This window comes from Chlorocebus sabaeus, chromosome 9 (genome assembly GCF_047675955.1).
Source record: "Chlorocebus sabaeus isolate Y175 chromosome 9, mChlSab1.0.hap1, whole genome shotgun sequence".
Lineage (NCBI taxonomy): Eukaryota > Metazoa > Chordata > Mammalia > Primates > Cercopithecidae > Chlorocebus > Chlorocebus sabaeus.
In genome coordinates, this window is record NC_132912.1 from 80,360,696 (window position 1) to 80,384,150 (window position 23,455).

General features: G+C 37.8%; 1 protein-coding gene across 11 annotated transcripts in view; it reads left to right on the plus strand.

The window, feature by feature from the left end:
• ANK3 (ankyrin 3) overlaps positions 1-23,455 on the plus strand; it is a 703,328-nt gene that overhangs the window by 480,514 nt on the left and 199,359 nt on the right. For all 11 annotated transcript variants that reach the window (XM_007963375.3, XM_073019120.1, XM_073019128.1 and 8 more), the window contains one exon: positions 15,115-15,213. In XM_007963375.3, coding sequence (XP_007961566.2) covers positions 15,115-15,213 — 99 coding nt within the window. The remainder of the gene's footprint in view (positions 1-15,114; positions 15,214-23,455) is intronic.

The window sequence follows — 23,455 nt, forward strand, 5'->3', positions numbered from 1 at the left end:
ATATTTATTGAATTCAAAAATGAATGAATAAATCACTTCTATGTCTTTCTGTCCACCACTCCTGATCACCCACCACCTATGCAAACCTGCTTTCCTCTCCCTAACCTATCAAAATTCCTGTTACTTCAACTTGAATCTCTCCTGGTCTAGGAGTTGCTTTCCAAACTAAACTCAGATGCATTAACAGAAATGGAAAAATTCACAGGATACTAATAGAGTTTTAGACCAGTGCACTAAAACCTAAGTATTGAATGTCAGAGGCAGAGGGACAAGTTTATTTGAGCAGCAAGGAGACTTTGCATTCAGCTCTGTAGATGACCTTGGAAGGCAAGCCCAGGCTAATTGGGCTAAGCCTAGTACAAAAGTCTGTTGCCAAGCTTTGTTTAATTAAGAGTGTTTTAAGCAGAGCCTCAGGCTCTGGGCTGTGAAGGCCCAAAATGACCACCAGAAGATGCTAAAAAGGACATCAGCTACTGGAGCATGGAGAAGAGGGGAGCCTGGCTCCAGTAAGAGTATGGCAAACTCCTGATGGCTTTTCAAGAGTGTAGGGCTTTTGGAGACTCTACTTTGGTTTGTGTAGTGATGCATTTGCAAACATATCTTTAAAATACAATTGGCCCTCCATAGTCTTAGATTTCACATCCATGGTTTTAACCAACCATGGATGTAAGATATTTAGGGAAAAAAAAAAGCAATAAAAAATAATACAACATAGAATAATCATACAAATTTTAAAACAGTATAATACTATTTACATGACTTTTATATTGTATTGGTCATTATAAATCTAGAGATCATTTAAAGTATACAGAGAGTGTGTGTAGGTTATGTGCAAATGCTGTTTTATATAAGGGACCTCAGCATCCATGGGTTTTGGCATCCTCTGGAGTCTTGTAACCAATCCCTATGGATACCATGGGATGACTGTATATTTTCCTCTCGTTATACAAATCATGCTTTAAACAAAATACAATAAATCACAAGTTAGAAAATAAAAACCACTTGCAGCAGTCATTTTTTTTTTTAGCATTTGAATGTTCATCCCAACAGAGACCACACACACATACATTTCTTTTTTATGGGTACATGTTTTTTAATAGGTTTATCTCCTAGTATAGGCTCAACAGCATTAAAGACAAAGACTTCTTTTCTTTCTTTTAAGGGTTATGTAAACCTCCTGAATGAAAATGGGGATTTGAGAGCCTTATAAAAGGAATATGAGTTATGGGAAAGTAGCCATGTGTCTATTGCATTAAATATATTCTTGTTGCCATGGTGATACTAACATTTCAGGAGGAACAAAACCAGTTAGTTTTTGTAAGGTGGCAGAATGGAGAAGATGCGTGTTTACATAGATTTGCTCTTATAATTATGCCATGCAATCTCGTTTCTGCCTTTTCCTGAATGCCACATCGAAGGAGAATCTCTTGCATACATTTTTTAAAGAAGTATTTTTATCTGATATCCATTTATATATTTGAACTTCATTGACATCTTCCTGTGTGGAGTGGGATCTATGTTCCTCACCTGAAGTGACATTTCTAAGTGACAGTGGAGTGAGGTGAGAAACATGTGCTGGACCCAGGACTCTTGTCTTGGCTGTATCATTGATCACTGATGTGGTCCAGGGCAAGTCCCTTTATCACCTGGCCTACAGTTATTTTAGCCAAATGAGAGAGACATCAGCCAACCCCAGGCCCTTGCCCTCTGCCCAAGCACCTTGTCTGACAGCAATGGAGGCAGTCTTCAGCTTCCCTCCCCCTTTCACAATAGAGTATGTATGGGACAGTGGTAAAGTAAACCACACTGTCAGACTGCTGAGTCCCACACTGGCCTTGTGGCTTATCCTGGTGCTCTTGATAAGTTGTTTATGTTTCAGCATAATCATTCATATATTGGGTCCAGTGGATAGAGCCTAATGCTCTCATTGTGATGATTGAATGAAATAATCCACAGAAATTGCTTAACACAGTGTCTGGCCCCCAAGACATGGGCAGGGACTCAAGACATGGTGGTGGTTGTCACTGCTTGCATCCAGGAGGGGATCCTGGCACTGCAAGGCACGTTCCCCTGTGAAGCATGACGCAGGTCAGGTCAATGGCACCAAGGTAGCCCTCTAAAGTACACCTAGAAGGGATGTGGCTTCTCAGAATGAATTACATTGTTTGTGGTGATGTTTGTCAGTATGAGAAAGTCAACCATTAAGAAACCATTAATTAATGACATTGAGACAATAAGAAAGCCAATCAAATAAATCATAGAAATTGGAAGGTTTTTCACTTTTTCTCCTTGAATATGTGCCCTGACACCTGGAGTGCTGCTCTAGAGTTGTTGCTCTGAGAACATTTTTAAATGACCCTAAAAAATCCTATTTTGAAGTTGTGTGAAATAGAGTTCTATTAAGGTAGGAGTTGGCAAAGCTCACTTTATTCATTTGCACCTTAAAAGAGAATTTATTCATTAGCTGCAGAATTGTTATTTCCCCCATTCAGTGAAAATAACAGCTGGGGCTGCCATGCCCCAGACTGATCCTCTGCTAAATGTTCCAGCACTTTGTCTACTCTCCTTGTCATCAGACAGTGCATTTGGATCTGCTCGGATGAACCCTGGTCCCCTCCTTGAGCACTGCAGTTCTTCCATGGCAGTGAAAAAATTATTGCTCTTCTTCCTCTGGTGGTTTGAAGAATATACAGAAAGGGCAAAGGGGTACCTAGAGTGTAGGGATTAGGGTTCATAGCACTGAAGGGTTGCACAAGTGTCAGCCCCTTTGGACACAGGCATGATCATTTACTGGCCCTCTTCCAAACTTAAGCAAGAAATTCTAAGAAAACAAATTGAGATAGAAGATCAGCATGGACCGATAATTGGTAGGAAAAAGTTACAAAGCCAGGCTGTGATGGAAATGTAGAAATGGGGATCAGCTCCAAGAAAAGGAAGCTGAAGCACAGATGCAGGTGTGAAATGAGACTAGAGATGAATTATGAGAGTCCAGCCCTGTGGGGAAGAGGCTCAGTGAATGCCAGCCTGGGCTGTGGGCACTGGCCTTGATCCTGCAGGCAGAGGGAGTTACTTATTGCAGGTCTTTGAGTGGGTAGAATGATGGCAGTAGTGTTTAAGGTGAGTTATGACACATATGAAGGGGAAATCAGGAAACTGAAATTACAGGCTGTGGCTGACTCCAGTCACAGAAAGAAAAGAACGGACAGGAGCAGCATGTTGCCCCCAGTATGATGCACTTCTCTTTGCTGATGACCTCTGTGGAGTCTGGCCAGAGCCACTGGTTTTCAATGGAGGAAAAAAGAGCATCATCTGCCTTAAAAGATTTGGAAATTTGTAGAGGAATTTTTGGTTGTCACAGTGGTGGTTGACATGTAATGAGAGAGGGCCAGGATGGCTTAGCCTCCTTCAATGAATGGGACAGTCTCACACAAATAATGGTGTCCCAACCAAAAGGCCAGTGATGCGCCCATCAGACATGCTGGATTGAACATCTCTTTACAGCCAAGAAATGGAGTGTGAGATGTCCCAGGATGGGAAGGAAGGGCCCAGAAATCCATGGTTGGTCTGGGATGCTCCTCAGAAAGTATCTAGCATCCCCCAGCAAAGCACCCCAGAGAGCGGTTGGTCAGAAGACCTTGAGGCTCTGTTCAGCTCCCACTGAAACATGAGGTGGAAAAAACAACACAAAATTCTAACTAATTTAGTTAATAGCTTTCATGTATCACGGGGTGCCAGGTACAGTAGCAAGTATTTTATTTATTATTCATAATAATTTCATGAGATGTGGATATGATTTCCATTTTACACTTGGAAGCAAGAAGTTCTATAACTTGTACAAAGCCACACAAAATAGTGGAGCTGATGCTAAGAAAAAGTAAAGTAAGACAATAAAAACTGTGTAGTTAATAATAGTGTAACATCAAAGGCAATGTGTATTTGGGCTTTGACGTAATCCAAGGTCATCACAAGAAAACCAGAATTGACAGCAGCCTCTTGTGTTCCTGCTGGTGATTTGGTCTCTGCCTGGGCCGGGCTTGTGAGATGAATTAAATACAATTTTGAATCCCTAAATAAATGTACTATACCTAAATGTGTTTTGTAAGATGGAAGACATAAAATAAATTCAAGGCTATATTAAGGGATTATCAACACTGTCCCAGCCTGGGAGACAAAGTGAGACTCTGTCTCAAAAAAGACCCAGTCACCTGTAACATCTAATCATGCAAAGGTGGAAGACAATTTGTAATTAAGGGAGGAGATCCAAGATCAGCTTTCATCCTAGTCTTTCTCCTCCTCTGGCAACTCCTGGGATTGTGTGTATTGGCTGAGGGTGTATGTGGGGAGAAGCAGGTGTGGGAATCTTTCAACATGGTGTGCCTTTCCCCAAGTCACTTGAGAACCAAAAGGAAGACCTGGCAGTGCCTTATCTGAATTGTTGATGAGCCATCTCTATTAATTCAAAGGGATCCCTCCGACAGGATTAACAATAAACAGCCTCATACTATCCTTACAAGAAAATAAGGCTTTTGAGTTATTTAGAGCAGAGCAGATCCCAACACTCAGAGCCTGACTTCACAACAAACAGCAAACATCCAAGCATTTGCTGCTGCTTCCTGGGAAGGTCAGCACTGTCAGGTGTCTGATCAAATGGGATTAGTTGGTGTCTCTGAGAGGAGTGAGGTTAAGGAAATGTCACTGGCGTCAGTATCTTCGGTGTCAGTCTCAGCAAATCCAGTCTGGACTTAATCTCCTTATCCAGAAAGCATACAGAGAAAAGTTGGTGTAGAATAAGCAAACAGTTAGCAAAACTGGAAAAGAGAAAAGGACTTTGTCTAAAAAGACTTATTTCATTTAATTAAAGTCTCATGAAGAAAGAGGAAAAAAACAAAAAAAACTTACTGACAATGGTAGTCATCTTTTTTTCTTTTTCTTTCTTTCTTTCTTTCTTTCTTTTTTTTTTTTTTTTTTTTTTTTGAGATAGGATTTCTCTCTGTCACCCAGGCTAGAGTGCAGTGGCACAATCTCAGCTCACTGCAAGCCCCGCCTCCCAGAGTCAAGCAATTCTCGTGCTTCAGCCTCCCAAGTAGCTGGGATTAGAGGCACACACCACTGTGCCTGGCTAATTTTTCTACTTTTAGTTGAGATAGGGTTTCTGCATGTTGGCCAGACTGGTCTTGAACTCTTGACTTCAAGTAATCCTCTGCCTCGGCCTCCCAAAGTGCTGTAATTTCAGGCGTGAGCCACCGTGCATGGCCTAGTGGTCATCTTAATAATGATCACTATGGTATGAAGGAAGTTTCTGAGTTTATTTTATACTTGTGTCACTAATAATAGGCCATCTAAGTCAAATTTTTAAAAAGAAATGTCCTGCATACAGTGTCCTAGGAAGGTTGGAGTGTTTTCTTATCAGTCTATTCAAATACTAGAAATTTTCTTGACTATATCCTTGAAATCTCAAATCCTTATCATTGGAAGTTATCGTTGTTTGCATATGTTTTATGAGATTCTTAATGAATTTAAAAACGAGGCGTCCTCATGAAAAGAAATAAAGTAGTGATAAGTACTACAATATGGATGAACCTTGAAAACATGCCAAGTGAAAGAAGCCAGTCACACAAGATTACACATTATATAATCTCATTTTTATGAAAGGTCCTGAATAGGCAAATCCATAGAGACAGCGAGTAGGTTAGTAGTTAACAAGGGCTTGGGAGACAGAGAAATGGGAAGTGACCACCTAATGGTATGGGATTCGTTTTTGAAAATGATGAAAATGTGCTAGAATTAGATACTGCTGCTGATTGTGGATCCTTGTGAATAGACTAAAAAAATCACTGAATTGTATACTTTAAAATGGTGAAAATTATGATATGTCAATCTTAATAATGCCATTGTAAAAACAAACCATTAGAGAAAACTTTCAGTGGAAGATAATAAAAACTTACAGAAAAAATATGTTTTTGTACTCTTAAGAAAATTAAAGGGAACAGAAATTCAGTTCTCTAATTTTCTACATTGTATCAAAACCTATATGATTGTTAAATAGAATTTATCAAACATTTATTGATTACCTGTTCTGTGCTGGACAGTTAGCAGATGCAACCTCTTCCCTTAGAGGCTAAAAGAGTTTTCAAAAGATACATATTTATAGGGTGAACAAGGATGGTAGTAACCTTTGCTTCCATGTATTTCCTGTGCTTTCTCTATGAACTTATTCACTAATCATTGTTCCGTTTCTGTATATACTAGAAATAATGCTAACGTATAAGAGAATAGAATTAGAAAACATAAAAATCTTAACTGCCTTTGCTGGGAAATGGTGGAATTGCTTGCTTATTTCTTCTTTCTCAGTGTTTCTGAAAAACCCAGCCAAATTCATTTCATGAAATAATCACCAAAACAGGAGCATGTCTGCAACTGCCCGAAGTGAAATCAGGGCCATTTTCTATATTACTTGTGATAAATGGGAAACTTTTCATTTAAATACGTAAAGGATGTATGTGAATTACTGGTGTCTCCCTCAACCCTCCATGTCTCTTCTTTTCTTTAAAAATGTCTGGGAGAGGTTATCATTAAAGGAAGAGTTAAGTGGATGATATCACTCAAACTCTTGTAGATAATGAAAGATTAACTTATATAGCTTTTTAGTTTCATTCCTTGACATGTTCCCATTGAAGACAAATTCTAAAATAATTAAAGTTGAGATGGAATCCAGTATCTTCTGCTACTTCTTACCACTTGTCATAATTTTTGTGACAAGTTACTATTATGATTAAAAAATAAGTTAGTCAAAGTGGCGTAACGAATTGAAGATCAAGATTTCAGTGTGTGATTTACTTTTAAAACCATACATTTTAAGATTTTTAAGAGTATGCATGTCCAGCCCACGTCTTTCTCCTCTTCTTGTAAAGCCACCAGTCCCATTGTGGAGGCTGTACCCTGATGATCTTATCTAATCATTAATCCCTGCCAAGGACCCTACCTACAAATTCCATCAACATATGAATTTGGGGATTAAGTTTCTAACATATAAAATTAGGGGGGCATATTCAAACCATAGCAACTATGATATGAGTAAGTACTGTTATTGGCCTAATTTTTACAGATAAGAAATCTGTGATACAGAGAATTTAAGTAAACATACCTAAGGTTAATTAGCTAGTATGGGGCAGGCCTGGAATTTGAACCTAAGCAATCTAGCTCTTAACCACTGTCCTTCCCTGCCACAATGCAACCTTCCTCTCTTAGCACACTCTTAGGTGCTCCAGAAATGCTTTAATAGTAAGACATCAGTAAATGTTAGTATACTACGAAGTATGGTGACAGCATGACCTGGTCTAGCGAAAACATATGAACTTGGGCTCAGACAACTGATGGCAGCTTTGTGACCTTTGGCAAAGTATTTTGATTTTTAGGGTCTTCAAAAAAAAAATCAAATTTTTCAGATTTTTAAAGATTTCCTCATCTGTAAAATAAAGAAAAACATTTGATAGTACTTCTTTGTAGGGTTTTTGTGTATGTTAAGTGAGACAAAAGAAGTAAATACCTGTGAATTTCCTTCTTTTAACACAAATTATCTCATGCCTCCTCTTGACACCCCTGTGATGGAGGCAGTGGAGGTATCGTGCCCACAGCACAGATGAGGAAATAAGTTCATTAAAGGATAAGGCACATTCTCAGTATTGGCTCTCATGAAAGTGGGTGCGGAAGGGTGAGAGTGGGGCCTTGTCTTCTCATTCCCAATGAAATGTGCTTCCCACTAGACATATGCTAAGGACGGGACTGAAATAAAGTTATAACCAGGATAGAATTTCTCTCCCCACCCAATTCATTATTAAAATTTTTTGGTACATTTCTAAGCCAGTTTTATAGTTTAGGAAGTCCTGTAAAAAGTCATCTTTATTTTTGGAGTGAGATGATCTTTTAAGAGTTATTCTAAAATAGATGAGCTAATGTAACATACAGTACACATACATTACTGTAGAGCAGTATGATGAAGTTGTAAAGGAATATATTGAATTTTTACAAATCCTAAGCGATCTTCGTTTGTTCTGGGTGATTTGCTTCTCTTTTTCCTAAAAGTAGAAGGCAAAACCTATTCTAAATTGGAATTTTATCCCCTAACTTCAGTAGTAGGGGGTTTCAAGGAGTATAGGTTACAGACTAAAAACCTTATCTGAAAATCGAGATGGAAGGAGATCCGCATAGAAGAAAGTGAATAAACTACAAAAGAAAAAAGGGCTAGAGATGGCATCATACGTCAGAACAAAAATCCACACATTAGAGGATATAGCAGTGATCCATGTTGTTTTCTTAGGCACTATTGGCGTAGAAATTTGAGAGAGGTAAACTTGCTATGTTCTGTAATTTTGCTCAGTCAAATTTCTGAATATTTACCCAGGTCTCATTAATGCTTTATATAAATGTATGTATAGCCGATTCCCTTAATTGTTCATAAAATGTATCTGTGTATATATGTGATTCCCTTTTTATCTCTGTCCACCATTTTTCAAAAAGGATTAAGGAGAAGTAAACACTAGAGAAAAAAAAAGCTGTCGGTTAATCATATGTATACTTAAGTTTTTTAGAGTGAATAAATATCACCTTGAATCATTTGATGGAAAAGTTAAGTTAAATAAGATGCTATTGTGCTGGTGATGAAAATAGTGGTTTATAAATAAGTCCAAAGAGTTTAGTGAAATGGAAGGGGTAGTACCTGGGGGTTGGGAAACCTGGGGTCTTGGCCAAGCACCAAGCTCTGTAACTCCATGTAAATCACTTAGTCTGCTCCCTGGTTTCTTCCTTACCTGTAATATAGGGGATTCGACTGAATGAGCTCAGAGGTCTTTCAGAAACTTCCCAAATGCTAATGTAGTCTATAACATTTTGAATGAACAACAAAAAATTTATTTGGTACAAGCATAAACATTCTATTAAGAAACTAATATATACAAAATTACAACAGTATTTACTTTTTTGTTTACACTAAATCAGGTCAAATTCAAAACTCCAGGTTGAATTTGTTTTTATCCAAATGTTAATTCATGCTTCTTCTCACAAAGTGCATATAGATCTTTAACTCTAGCCTTTAAAATTTAGTCATATTTTTAGGTGCAGGATATCCTCAGGTTTACCAGGTTCCTTCAAAGTTTACATATTAGAGAAGTTAATGGCTAAGTTAAACCTCTCTGGGGCATTCAGAGTATAGAATGTAAGGCATGAGAGTTGAAACAGATGGTGGTAGTGGGCTGCAAATTAGGCAATATTAAAGTACAGCCATTTTTCCACTATACAAATGTACATGGTAGAAATTTTTTAGAAAAGCATGAAGAAGCAAAAGTCATCTATAATCTCATTACTGAAAGAAATTGTTAACATTTGGATTAATATCTCACCAGGCGTGGTGGTTCATGCCTGTAATCCCAGCATGTTGAGAGGCCAAGGTGGACAATCACTTGAGGTCAGAAGTCCAAGACCAGCCTGGCCAACATGATGAAACCTCGTCTCTACTAAAAATACAAATATCATTTGGGCATGGTGGCAGGCACCTGTAATCCCAGCTACTTGGGAGGCTGAGGTGGCAGAATCACTTGAACCTGGGAGACCGAGGTTGCAATGAGCCGAGATCACACCACTGCACTCCAGCCTGGGCAACAGAGCAAGACCCTGTCTCAAAAAAAAAATTGGCCGGGTGCGGTGGTTCATCCCTATAATCCCAGCACTTTGGGAGGCCAAGGTGGGTGGATCACCTGAGGTCGGGAGTTTGAGACCAGCCTGACCAACATAGAGAAACCTTATCTCTACTAAAAATACAAAATTAGCTGGGTGTGGTGGCACATGCCTGTAATTCCAGCTACTAGGGAGGCTGAGGCAGGAGAATTGCTTGAACCCAGGAGGCGGAGGTTGTGGTGAGCTGAGATCGTGCCATTGCACTCCAGCCTGGGCAGCAAGAGCGAAACTCCATCTCAAAAAAAAATAAAAAAAAAAATAAAAATATATATATATATATATATATATATATATATATATATATATATTCACACACAAATATATATATATTTGGATCAATGTATTTTAGAATGCATATTTATGTATAACAATTGATCTTATTTGTCATAGTTTGATATCTTTAATAATATATCCATGTTTTCCATGTCATTAAATTATCACAGTACATCTTCAAATATGGTATGAGCCCGACAACAGTATAGTTCCAATTCCTCCTTTTCATCTATGTGTGATTGTGGTCATACAAGTTACTTTTGCATATATTGGAAACCCCATGATTCATTGTTTTTGTCTTTACTTTGGACCATCCGTTATCTCTTTTATTTGCCTTCATTTTTTGCCATTTCCAGAGCCCTTCATTTCTTGGTGCAGGTCTAAGTTTCTGTTTACTATCATATTCCTACTGTCTGAAGAACTTTGAACATTTCATGTATTCTAGGTCTGCTGAGGATGAATTCTCTTAGCTTTTGTTTATCTTAAAAAGTCTTTATTACTCCTTGAATTTTTTAAAGATATTTTCATTTGGTGTAGAATTCTTATTCGACAGTCAGTGTTTAAAGATGTCACTTCTTTTTTTCTGGATTGCATAATTTCTGATGAGGAGTCCGTTCTACTTGTTATCTTTGTTCTCTGTGTGAGGTGTGTCTTTTCTCCTCGGGCCACCATCAAGATTTTCCCTTTATATTTCATTTTTGGCAATTTGACTGTTGTGTCTAGTTGGTGAGTTTGTTTATTGTTTGTCTTGCTTGGTATCTCCTGAGCTTCCTGGGTTTGTATTTTTCTGCCTTTCATTACTCCAAGAAAATTCTTGACCATTCATTACCTCTTCAAATTTGTCTTCTGTCCCGTTCTGTCTCCTCTTATACAGCTCTCATTAGCTGTTTTGTATCATCCCACAATTCTTGGAGGCTCTGTACTTTCTTTTCCACTCCTTTTCTCCTTAATGTTTTTATTTTAAATAACTTAAATTGACATATCTTTGAGTTCAATGGATCTTGCCTCAACTGTGTGAAGTCTACTGAGGAGCCCAAAAAAGGAATTCACTCTGATACTGCAATTTTTCCATTTGACTCTTTGCTAAAAATCCCATGCCTTTGCTGCAGTTCCCTATCTTTTCATGCATGTTGTTCCTACTAGATAGAACACTGGATATTGTGTGTAGAAGGGGAGAGATTGAGTTAAATAATATTTTGGCCTGGAGCTGAGCATACTCATACTTTTTCTTCTGTGCTGCAAATGTGAGAGGTGGAGCCTGTTTAGGCAGGAGTTGAGCTGAGTTTACATTTTGTTTCAGGCTTCAGATTCCTCTAGTGGAATCTTGCCTTCTGCTTAGGGTGGAGGCTGGGGCATCAGAGAACTTTGCTTAGTGTTAGTGCTCCACCCTGAGCTTTCTCTGCACACCTGCAGCACAGAGGAGGTCCCCCCACACTCCTGCCTTACCTCAGCAGTTGACTACTCTTGCTTGTTACTCTGTGCTAGGCTGGTGCTAGGGGTCGGGGGTCTTTCATGTAGGCTCAGACTCAGTCTTTAGGGTGTGTGCCTGGGTTCAAGGCTGGGTCTTTCTCCACATTCCTGCCCTTTCCACCACAGCAGCCAAACTCTGTCCTAATGTATGGTTACAGATTTGAAGGCTCTTTATATAAACTGCGAAATTGCATTCTAGCAAGAATGTACAAATTTATGTTTCACCAGCCGCAAACGAGGGTTCTCTTATGCAGGGCTTCTAGCTCTAACATCACTGAGTTTCTTTGATATGTTGGGATTGCATAACTCTGTTGCTTGCTTAGACAGTGGAAATGCAGCACACAACCTTACTCATAGTAGTGCATAATGCATTTTTATTGGTTAGCTGAGGAATCAAAATACGAGTAGTCCATTGTGTGGCCCTGAGGTACCACTTTCATTTTGATTTGTTTCTACTTCACAGGCACATCCACGATGTGACTCAGGAATAAAAGGTGTTTGCATTTTATTGGAAGCTGCATTTGACAGAGATGAGAAGCTAGGGTTTTTAAACAGAGGTCTTCGGAACCCTGCCTGAAAATACCACAGCCTGAGGGTCTGGAAGCCCGAATTCTAATCCCGATTCTGCCTCTAATTAGCTGTTTCTTAATCTGCACATTACCAGTTCTGTGCCTCACTTTCTTCATCCCATGGGGTTAATGATATTTATCCTATTTCAGTGGATTGTTGTGAGGGTAAAATGCAATGACAGAAGTGCAGGCCCTTTACAACACTGTTTAAGTGCTGTAGAATATAAAGTATTTCTCTAGGAAGGGCCGGAGAGGTGGAGAAAATGGGAGAATTAGAAACTCAAGGCACCTTTTTGTCATCTCCACATCCACAGTGTGAGAGAGTGCGTAAATATGGAATAGAGTGAAATTAGAAATAGACTTCTTCCTCTCACTAAACTTAGCCTGTTTGTGTAAAGTTTAACTAAGTCTTCTCAACCAGTGAGGTCATAGCTTTAAAAGGAAATGGCACGCCAGCCCTTACTCACACTGGGAAGTGATGAGGTCTTCATGTCATGTCCCACCTGGGGCTCAGTGAGCTCTCCTATTGGTCAGTGTTTCCTTTATTCCCAATCTGACCCTCCACCTGCCGTCTCAGCTCTAGAATTCATCCACTGTGCCGCTTGGGTCACTAGAGCAATACACACTTGTACTCAGAAAACAGAGAAAAGCAAGCAGATCTCAAAGTCGTCATGAAATTTATTTCCTTCTGCCAGCTTTCACTCACAACAGATAGTCCTCCACACCAAAAAGACCAATGGCACAGCCTATAGTTTCAGTTCCTCTTTTGTAACCTGTTATACACAGTTGAAAGCTGTGCAGCTGCAAGCTGGTAGGCCTAGAGCAGGGGTCAGCAAACCACTGCCTACAGGCCAAATCCAGCCCACTGCCTGTTTTCATAAGTAAAGTTTTAGGAACACAACCGCTCCCATTTCTTTACATATTGCATGTGCCTGTGGCTGCTTTTATGCCACAATGGCAGAGTTCTGTAGATACAAGAGACTGTATGGCCTGCAAAGCAGAATATATTTGCCATCTGGCCCTTCGCGGAAAAAGTTTACCTACACCCTGGGGAACAGCAATATTAGTCTGTTTCCTTTCCACCAGCATTACTAAGAGAAATTTGTTTTCCTCAGGTCTCTTTCTTCTTTCATTTAAGATTTATATTTTAGCATCTGAGAATAGTGAGCAAAGAGAACGTACAACCTTTCCATCTGTGGAAAGGTTGTAAACCTAACCCTAACCCTACAACCATTAAAAGCGTTTAACTAGAAAAGTTTATGTAAAATACAGGGAGAAAAGGACATGTTAACTCCCCGTGAGGACTCAATCAGTCAAATCCAGGCTGTGGAAGAGTCTACACAATAAATTACCCAGTTTCTTCCATAAATAAATGAACGCAGCGGGGAAAAAGGTGGGATAGAGGAGCTTTGGAGATTAAGAAAGACTTAAAGGACTTTCAACCTAATGCAATATGTCGACCTTCCAACTTGAGCAGACTCATGGAGATAGCTGGAGATAATGGGAGGATTTGAACATGGAGGCGGTCTTGGGTGCCATAAAGGAATTATCTTTACTTTCTTCGTTATGATAATGGTATTGTAATTTTTTGAGATGTCCTTATCTGTTAGAGATAAATTGCAGTATTTATGGGTAAAATAACATGATGCCAAGATTTTTCTTTCTCCTCTTCCTAAACTCCTTCAGGATAAAAAAGGAAAAAAAAAAAAAAAACCGTAGGGAGCATAAAAGAAATAATGTTGGCAAAAGGTTGGTGTTTACTGAACCAGGGTAAGGAGCACTTGAAATTCATTATGGTTTTTTGCCCAAACTTTGTGTATGTTGGAATTTTTCATTATTGTGGTTTTTAAAATCATGCATTCAAAAGTTTAAGTGTTGAAGAGTTGAATCCTGGTTCTGCCAATTGTTTCTGCATGTGTAAAACGGGGATTGCAATTTAGATTATATATGATATTATGAGGATTGTGAGAATTAAATGAGATAGTAAAGAGTTTAGCACAGTCCCTGACATGCAGGAAGTGATCAATACTTGATAGTTACTATATTGTTTCTGTTATCAACTTATAAATCAATAATCCCTGTGAGCCTAGTTCATTTATGATGTAATTGATTCTTTGTGAACAACAGAACTTAAACTCATATTGCTGCTACACAAGAATAAGCCACGCATGGGGGTGCACACCTGTAGTTCCAGCTACTCTGGGAAGCTGAGGCAAGAGGATCATTTGAGCTCAGGAATTTGAGACCAGCCTAAGCAACATAGCGAGACTCTGTCACTTAAAAAGAAAAAAAAATAAAATAAAACAAGAAATCAGGGAATTGTTTTCAATGTGTGCATATGTTTCCTTGACAGTCTGGAAACAATCATAGTGCCTGTAAGATGCTTGGAGAGAAGAATAACTATGGTAACCTTCCACTGAAATCAAGGAGAACGCAATTAGAATTTCAGATAACCCTAACAATCTGGCTATTCTTCAAATATTTGTCAGATAAGAATTACAGTTTTCATGAGACTGCTAGCAAATGCCTCTAAACACATTTAAGCACCACGGACATGGGAAGTCATGTGACTATGTATAGAAGTAACAGATTTTCCAGTTTGAGTTCCTATTGTCTCTCCTTGACAACCTGATGCTCCCAACGGAACCTGGGAAAGGCTCCAAGTCATATGACACTCCTTTAAATTCAGTCTGTACTGACTTAATTAGCCTGTTAGTCAACCACTCACTAGCCAGTATGTATCACTCACATTTATAGAAAAATACATTGACTTAAAAATGCAGGCTTTTTGAGCAAAAAAAAAACCAAATTATCACCTCAACCATCAGTCACCTCAAGTGACTGAAATAAATTAACTTGGACCCTGCCTCACAGATTCCCTTACAATTCATTCCTTTTTAAAGTTGCCTTCTGAAGAAAATTCCTGTCAGAAGTGTTAGGAAGCACACTGTTCATAAAGGATGTTTAGAAAAGAAGAGGGGAAAATGGGGATATGTTGGGGAAAGTTTAGAAGGGAACATTTTGTTGAAACCAAAAATATCAAATCTGTACTTTTTTTTCCTCTTCTTCTCAGAATGACATCACTCCTTTACATGTTGCATCAAAAAGAGGAAATGCAAATATGGTAAAACTATTGCTCGATCGAGGAGCTAAAATCGATGCCAAAACCAGGGTAAGTGTGCAACTTATGTACCTGCTTCTACTTATATTCAGGAAGTAGGAACACTTTTCCTAATACCTTTGCACTGATACAACATGAGCTTTGTTTTTTGTTCTATTTGTTATAGTCTCTTGGAAAATGATTGCTACTTTTATTGTTTTTAAAATGGGATGGCCATCCATCTATATTTGTAAATACTTAATTCACAGTTAAATGGTACCTGGCTTTAAAAGGTCTAGAGTTTTTGTTGCATTTAATTTTCAAGACACTGTAGGCTAAGCTATTTGGTCAGTTTGATACTAAAACTGCAAGTTATTCTACTTAAAAACAAATCTGTCTACCCTTGTGCAGTGCTGGTAGAAATGTAAAATGATGTGACTGCTATGGAAAACAGTGTGGAGCTTCCTCAAAAAAAATTAAAAATAGAGCTACCATATGATCCAGCAATCTCACTTCTGGGTATATGTCCAAAATAATTGAAAGCAGGATCTCAAAATATTTGCATAACCACATTCATACAGCAATAGGCAAGAGGTAAAAGCAGCCCAAATGTTCATGGACAGATGAATGAATTTTAAAATGTGGTATATACATACAATGGAATATTATTCAGCCCTTAAAAAAGAAGGAGATCTTGTTGCATGATACAGCATTGATGAACCTTGAGGACATTATGCTGAGTGAAATATGCCAGTCACAAAAGGACAAATAGTGTCTGGTTCCACTTATGGGAGACATCTAGAGTAGTGAAAATCATGGAAAAAAAGTAGTATGGTGGTGGGCAGGGACTAGGGGTAGAGGAAATAGTTATTTGATGGGTATAGAGTTTTAGTTTTGCAAGATGAGAAAGTTCTAGAGATCTGTTACACAACAATGTGAATGTGGTTAACACTGAAGCGTCCACTTATGGATTGTGAGGGTAAATTTTATGTTGTAGGTATTTTACCACAATTAATAAATTTTTAAAGGCTGGGGCCAGTGGCTTACAACTATAATCCCAGCACTTGCAGAGGCCAAGGCAGGAGGATCACTTGAGTCCAGGAGTTTGGGACCAGCCTGGGCAGCACAGCAAAACCTTCGTCTCTACCAATAAAAGAGAACAAAATTAACTGGTAGTGGTGGCATGCACCTATAGTCTTGGCTATACAACAGGCTGAGGCAGGAGGATCGCTTGAGCCCAGGAGTTCAAGGCTACAGTAGGCTTTCATCACACCTCAGCAACAAAATGAGACCCTGTCTCTAAAACAAAACAAAATGACATTTTTTTAAATTAAAAAATTATAAAAACCCACAAATATGTCGAATCTAGGTGTTTATGGCATGTTGCTTATTTGGTGTGATGCATTGTGGTTAGGGGAAAGAACCGAGACTTATAATCTGATTTGAATCCAAATTCTAAACTTAGCTAGCTGACTTAGGTAGGCTATTTAACTTTACTGATTGTACTTTCTCTATCTGAAAATAAATAAAACTAATGGCCACCTTGTAGGGTTGTTGTGACGATCAAGATAATGTTTGCAAACTGTGCTGGCATAAAGTAGGACAGAAATAAGTTCTAGCCACTGCTAGTATATCTCAGAGCTCCAGTTAGTATTAAACTTCTAGACACAGGTTTTCTTATTCAGTATTTCTTGTACAAGAAGCAATCTAATCAAAAGATGGTCTCAGCACAAACATCCATCTATCGAAGGGTTTTAAGTAGTTTTCTTATAACTGCAACTCCTGCAATCCTGTGCTTCCATCTTCTGAAAATTCTGATTCCGTGTTCCTAAAACTGGCCTGGTAACCTCAGCTTAATTTCTGTAGTGCTTTGATTTACTGCTTCATTTTTTATTCCTCACATTTATTTACTCAGCCAATAAATGATTGTTGGGTGTCTACTGTGGGCCAGAGATAACAGATGACAGAGCAAGACACAACTTCCCCTGCCCTTATGAAACAAAAGGTCTGGTTTGTATTCTGTACTTTGACCCTAAGACAGCCCAGTCATAGGCAGGAGACCCAGACTTCTTTTTTTTTTTGATTACTATCGAACCTGGAAACCATCTATGTACCTTAAAAGAAACAAACTTTCTAAATAGGAAAAGGGAAGAAAGAGGAAGGCCTACCCCTAAATGACTCTCTTACTGGGGAGGTAAATTGAATATAGGTTTTATTGAACTGATTATTCATCATTCCAATAAGAAGCAATTATCAGTATGTAAAGAATGCTAGAAACGTTGCTTTAAATGGCAGGGGTCTTCTGCTAAGCATAGGCTATTTAAAGAGTTGTAAGGAATAAAAAGTAGAGATGCATTGCGTCTGTTGCCTGATTATTACCTGGAGGAAAAGGAACATTTGTAAAGAGGAGGAATCTTGGCAAAGGGAAATGAGAGTTACCAAGACACGCAGAAAAGAGAAGTTTGAAGAGGTGCCCGGATATACAGATTTCAATTGGTATGTGGATTGGAAATTACCTTATTTCTCTCTCTGTTGATATAGTCAATCTACAGAACAGCAAAATGATTTGTCAGTAATTTTTCATCATTTGTCAAATACTTACATGTTCTATTTGGTTCAATGGGAGGAGAAAAGGATACACAGGAAGTTCAGGCCCCATCTTTAGAGGGCATAGAGTGTCACAGGGAAGGGCCAGGAGAAAAACATACAAATTCCTCTGCATGCATCTATCAAAGATAGGAAATCATCTACATAGGCAAAGTTTGGTGTGCAACTCGGTTTCTGTGCCACTTTGCCTCCCTGTTCTGAAGGGCTGTCTTATTTTCGACAAAAATACAGATTCCTTTGTACCTCCCATTCAGTTTTGACTCGGATTTACATTCCTCCTGTATTATGTGAAGGAAAGACACGGAGAATGAGAGGACAGAAGAGCCTGACATTCATCTGCAGTTGTCCTGAATGGAATAGGTTGGGGGAAGGGTGTCATTTCGGCACAGACTGAATTTCTGGCAGACTAAATCAGAGAAAGTATAGTATATACCCGAAATATGTAAACTGTTTTGTGTTCTCTTCATCAAAGTGTCCCTTCCCTCCTGCTGAGATGACGAAGTAGTGATTGGGTGTGTGGGTGAAAGGGAAGGAGCTGGCTAAAATGTCAGAAAGCCATGGGGGCAAGCCTAAAAATAGAAAGGAGAATTTGTCACAAAAGAAACAAGTTCTAACTACCCAATCCAGTAGCCCCTGAGAAAATAGATACCGTTATCTACCCATCTGCCTGCCACCACGTACTTCCTATTGTGGCAACCTTGCTTGCATTCAGTAAATCTGACCTGGTATACACACTTATCCCCCATGTTTTAGAGGCAGGAAAGCATCACTGGATTTCATCTCAGAGGCCAGCACTGTAAGGGACCTTGTTCCTATTGCTCTGTGCCCTGCCTGGGTGCTCACAGAATAGAGGATTCACTTTAAAAGAAGATTCTTAGAGCTCTTTCATTCAAGGATGTAAACTGGAATTGTGTTCAGGGTAATTTAGGTAGGATCAGAGCAAGATATTACCAGCTGGAAAGGCAGATGAGTGAATTTAATTTCACCCTAGTGCCTGATCTCTAAGCTTAAGTGTGACTAGCAAGTAGTGAAATTGTGACCTGAGAAAAGTTCACCCTCCTGAGTCATAGTTTTCCAGCCAGTACAGACAGAAAGTTGTTCCTGACCATCTCACTCTCTCAGCTGGAAGGGCACTGGAAATGGTAACTTCAAGAATAATTAGTTATTGTAAAATTTAGGATGATTGCACATGAATCTTCTTGGAGGTGTTTAGCTAGGATCTGATGAATTACAGACCCTTCAGGTTTTTTTTTTTTTTCTTTTTCTTTTTTCTTAGACGGAGTCTCACTCTGTCGGTTGCCCAGGCTGGAGTGCAGTGGCACAATCTCGGCTCACTGCAACCTCTGCCTCCTGGGTTCAAGCGATTCTCCTGCCTCAGCCTCCCAAGTAACTGGGACTACAGGCGCCCGCCACCATGCCCGGCTAATTTTTGTATTTTTAGTAGAGAGGGGATTTCACCATGTTAACCAGGGTGGTCTTGATCTCCTGACCTCGTGATTTGCCCGCCTCGGCCTCCTAAAATGCTGGGATTACAGGTGTGAGCCACCGCGCCTGGCTCCCAGGCCCTTCAGGTTTCTGTTTAACTCATTTCAGGAAAGTCTTTCCCATTTTCCCAGCCCCATAATGCTAATTAATATCAATTGGCTTGTTAACTCACGCTCCTGTTGATAGCCAAGAGTAAGTATATAGCAGATCTCTGTCATAGTGGTGGGACATGTGCTGGGATAGAAACACCTATCAAGGCATATTTGTCAGTCTGGTCTATATGCAGATTTCTAATTTTAAAATGATTTATGTAGTTCATTTTTTCAACAAGATCACAATGGTTTCGTTTCTTTATAGCCTAAAATGTTTTGCTGAGAATGGCCTCCTATTTCTTTCCACTGAATTCTTCCCCTCTTTAAAGCTAGCATGATTATTTGGTACATGTTGAAGGAAGATACTTTGCAATGGTTGGTCTCTTGTCATTTTTAGTTTGCTCTGCATCAATTCACAGACCAATCAGAGACTTAATATAGACCCTAAATCAGAACCATTTTGAGACTTGAGTTCTCTGTCTCTTTTTACTGACTCCTCTTCATCTAATAATAAAAGCAGTTATACTTGTATTTAGTGCTTCAGAGAAGATGCAGAATCCCCGGTAGTGTTGGTAATAACAATGCTCTGATTGCCAGAATGTTACTCTAACTGTGCCCCTCCCAACTTCTAGCCTTCCTAGCAGGTTGCCACTGCCTGCATCCTCAGAGAATCCCATTACCACAGCATTACTTGCAAAGCTACACCTTAACTCTAAGATGCGCGTGGTCATCTTAGTGTCTGTCACACTTAGCATACTTAGCAAACTTCCGGGTGCATATTAAATGCCTAATAAGACATACTTCTTAATATTACATTTGTCAAAATATCTTAATTTACTTGACTTTATACTGGTCCTATGGTAATGTAATTTTTCCGCTGAAGTTAATGGCATCCAGTTTATGTACAAGAATAAAGAAGTATTTATGCTCAGGTAAATGAAGTGTTTTCAAGGCACTTCCAATCTGTCAATTGTTAAATTTTTACTGCCTGGGAAGGTGTCAGGGGACACTTGGATGTACTATAATATCAGCCCATGCTTTCCCAGAAATGTAACTGGTTCTCTTTCTCAGGTTAAATACTAAGAAAAAATAATTATTGATACTGACTTTTCTTTTGATTATATTTCCAGGAATATGATTGTCCAAAGTTAAAAATAAATCCTTGAATAAAATATTAAATATTTCAAAGTCATAGAATAGTCCCTCTGAAAAAGAAATTCTAAAACAATACTTCCTCCCTGAGTTCTAAAATAGATATGTTGACAAGAACATTAGAAATAGTGAAGAAGACCCTGGGATTCTATATTAGTTGAAACTAGCCTGAAAATGTTTCTTCATGTCATATAAAAATATATCAATTTTTTCATTTTTGTCAAAAAGATTACAAGTTAATTGAAAATATTTATTTAGATTAAAAGAAGGACCAGTAATCATGAAATGCCACTAGCCTTCAAAACACGAGAGAATATCTTTGACGGAAAGAATGTTTTTTACAGTTGCAAAGCATTCTGAGAACATGGAGGGAGCATCTTTTGTTCTATTTTTCTCCCTCTCCTAATGTTTATACACTACATTGTAAACCTCATTTTCCTTGCCAAATTAGAGATCTAAAAGTATTATGGCAAAAATCACAATTATTGTTGCACCAACCTAATAAATGTCATATGCCTCGTTCTGTTGAAGAGTCTACAAAATAGGCTCAGGACAGTTTTATTTTAGTTAATTGCTATGTGGTTCCAAGTGCTAATGGTCAGAATCTTGTCTGCTTTTTCTCCTACTTTGTCTTAATGTATGTTAGTAATGCTCACATCTAATTTTTTTTAATAGCTCTTCATCAGTTAGGCACACAATTATTCTATAGCTGTCAACTATAACCATCTTTAATTACCCTCCTTCCTCAAAGAAAAGATAAAGATAAAAGAAATTATTAGTGTTTTGTAAATTGTGAATATTAAATTCTTTCAAACATGTAACATCTTATAAGAAGCATATAAAAGCACCTTTTATGTTTGAAATCATTTATTTATTTATTTATTTATTTATTTATTTATTTATTTATTTTTTTGAGACAGAGTCTTACTCTGTCACCCAGGCTGGAGTGTAGTGGCATAATCTTGGCTCACTGCAACCTCCGCCTCCTGGGTTCAAGTGATTCTCTTGCCTCAGTCTCCTGAGTAGCTGGGATTACAGGCACATGCCACCTCGTCCAGCTAATTTTTGTATTTTTAGTAGAGATGGGGTTTCACCATATTGGCCCGGCTGGTCTCGAACTCTTGACCTCGTGATCAAGAGTTCAGCCTCCCAAAGTTCTGGGATTACAGACATGAGCCACTGCGCCTGACCGAAATCATATTTTATAGTAGGTTATTCCGTATCTACCAACTGGAAAGTCAAGAATTCTCTCATGTATTCATAGAAGAAATATTAATAAGTGGTGCATGATAGAAACAAATACAAACTATGATGGCATAATATGCAGAGGTCACGTATCCTGTTTTTATTCAAATGTATGAGAGTTCTGGCATTAAGTTATGATGGAATAGCTGGCATTGGACTAAGCCTTCTGCTGAGAAAAATCATCAGCTCTGGACAAAACCAAGCTGCTGTAAGTTCCAAATTATTTATAACATATCATACAAAATACCCACTATGTAATTTTAAAATTACTAAACAAAGTCAACTGGAAAATGTGACCTACAGTCAAAAGAAAAGTTAGGTAATAGAAACAAACACACAGATGACTCTGCTGTTGAAATTTGCTGAATTTAAAATAACTAAGGTAAATATGTTAAGCTATAGGGGAAACAAGTATAATGGGGGGAAAAGAACCAGAAGGAAATCCTAAGATTGAAAAACACAATATCAGAAATACTTTAAAAATCAATTGATGGGATAAATAACAGATTGAATACAGAGGAAGAAAAAAATTAGAGGACTTAAACACAAGTCATAAAAATCATTCACACTAAAGCACAGAAATAAAAAAAGATTAAAAATCAAATACACAGCTACGTCAGTAACCTGTGGAATAATAACAAGTTGACTAAATCTGTACAATGTAGTCCAAGAGGCAAAGGAGAAAGAGAATGGGGCATCAAATAAGGTTATATTTACTTCCAAATTTGATCATAAACTGAAGGCCTCAAATCAAGGAAACTTAGCATACCCCAAAGAGGATAAATACAAAGAAAACCACACAGAGTCATATCACACAAAAAATCAAAAAGAAAAACATTAAGTAGCCAGAGAAAAAGATATATCATGAATGGGAAAAACAATTATAAGAATGTTATCTGACTTCTCATCAGAAACACTGACAGTCAGAAAATGATGGGCCACCTTTAAAGTGCTGAATGAAAAATATCTAGCAATCTATTTATAAAGATTGATATAAATTCTAATAAAAATATATTTATATCTACTAAAAATTATATTTATGTACTAAAAGCAAAACAAAGACTGTTTCATACAAGCAAAAGCTGACATACCTTGTTACCGTCAGGCTCATACTAACTAAAATACTGAAGAAATGTCTTCCGTCTAAGGGAAATGATACCAAAAAGAAAACTGGATCTACGTAAAGGAAAGAAGAGCTAGAAGGAGTAAATAGGTGGATACAATAAAATATTATTCTTCTTAAGTTCTTTAAAAGTCAATTGTTGAAGCAAAAATATCAATCTATTGTGAGGGCTATAATATATAATAGTATGTAGAAATAAAATATATAGCACAAAAGATACAACTAATAGTATAAATAGAATTATAATATTGCAGAATTCTCATTATACATAAAGTTGTATAATATTAAGTCAGTATATAATATATGTAATATTAATATTACTTTATAATATATTATTTATATAATGAATACTATGTATTATATATACTATATAATAGAGTATATTATGTTATAGTATACTATATTATGCTATGTTATACTATATTATATATACTGTATATAATATATTCTGACTTTTGTTTTTGATTGTATATAGTATATATATTATATACTATGTATTTTGATTATATACATAGTATATATACTATATTATATACTATGTATTTTGATTATAAACAGTATATATTATATAGTATGTTATATATTACATATTGTTATACTATATTATACT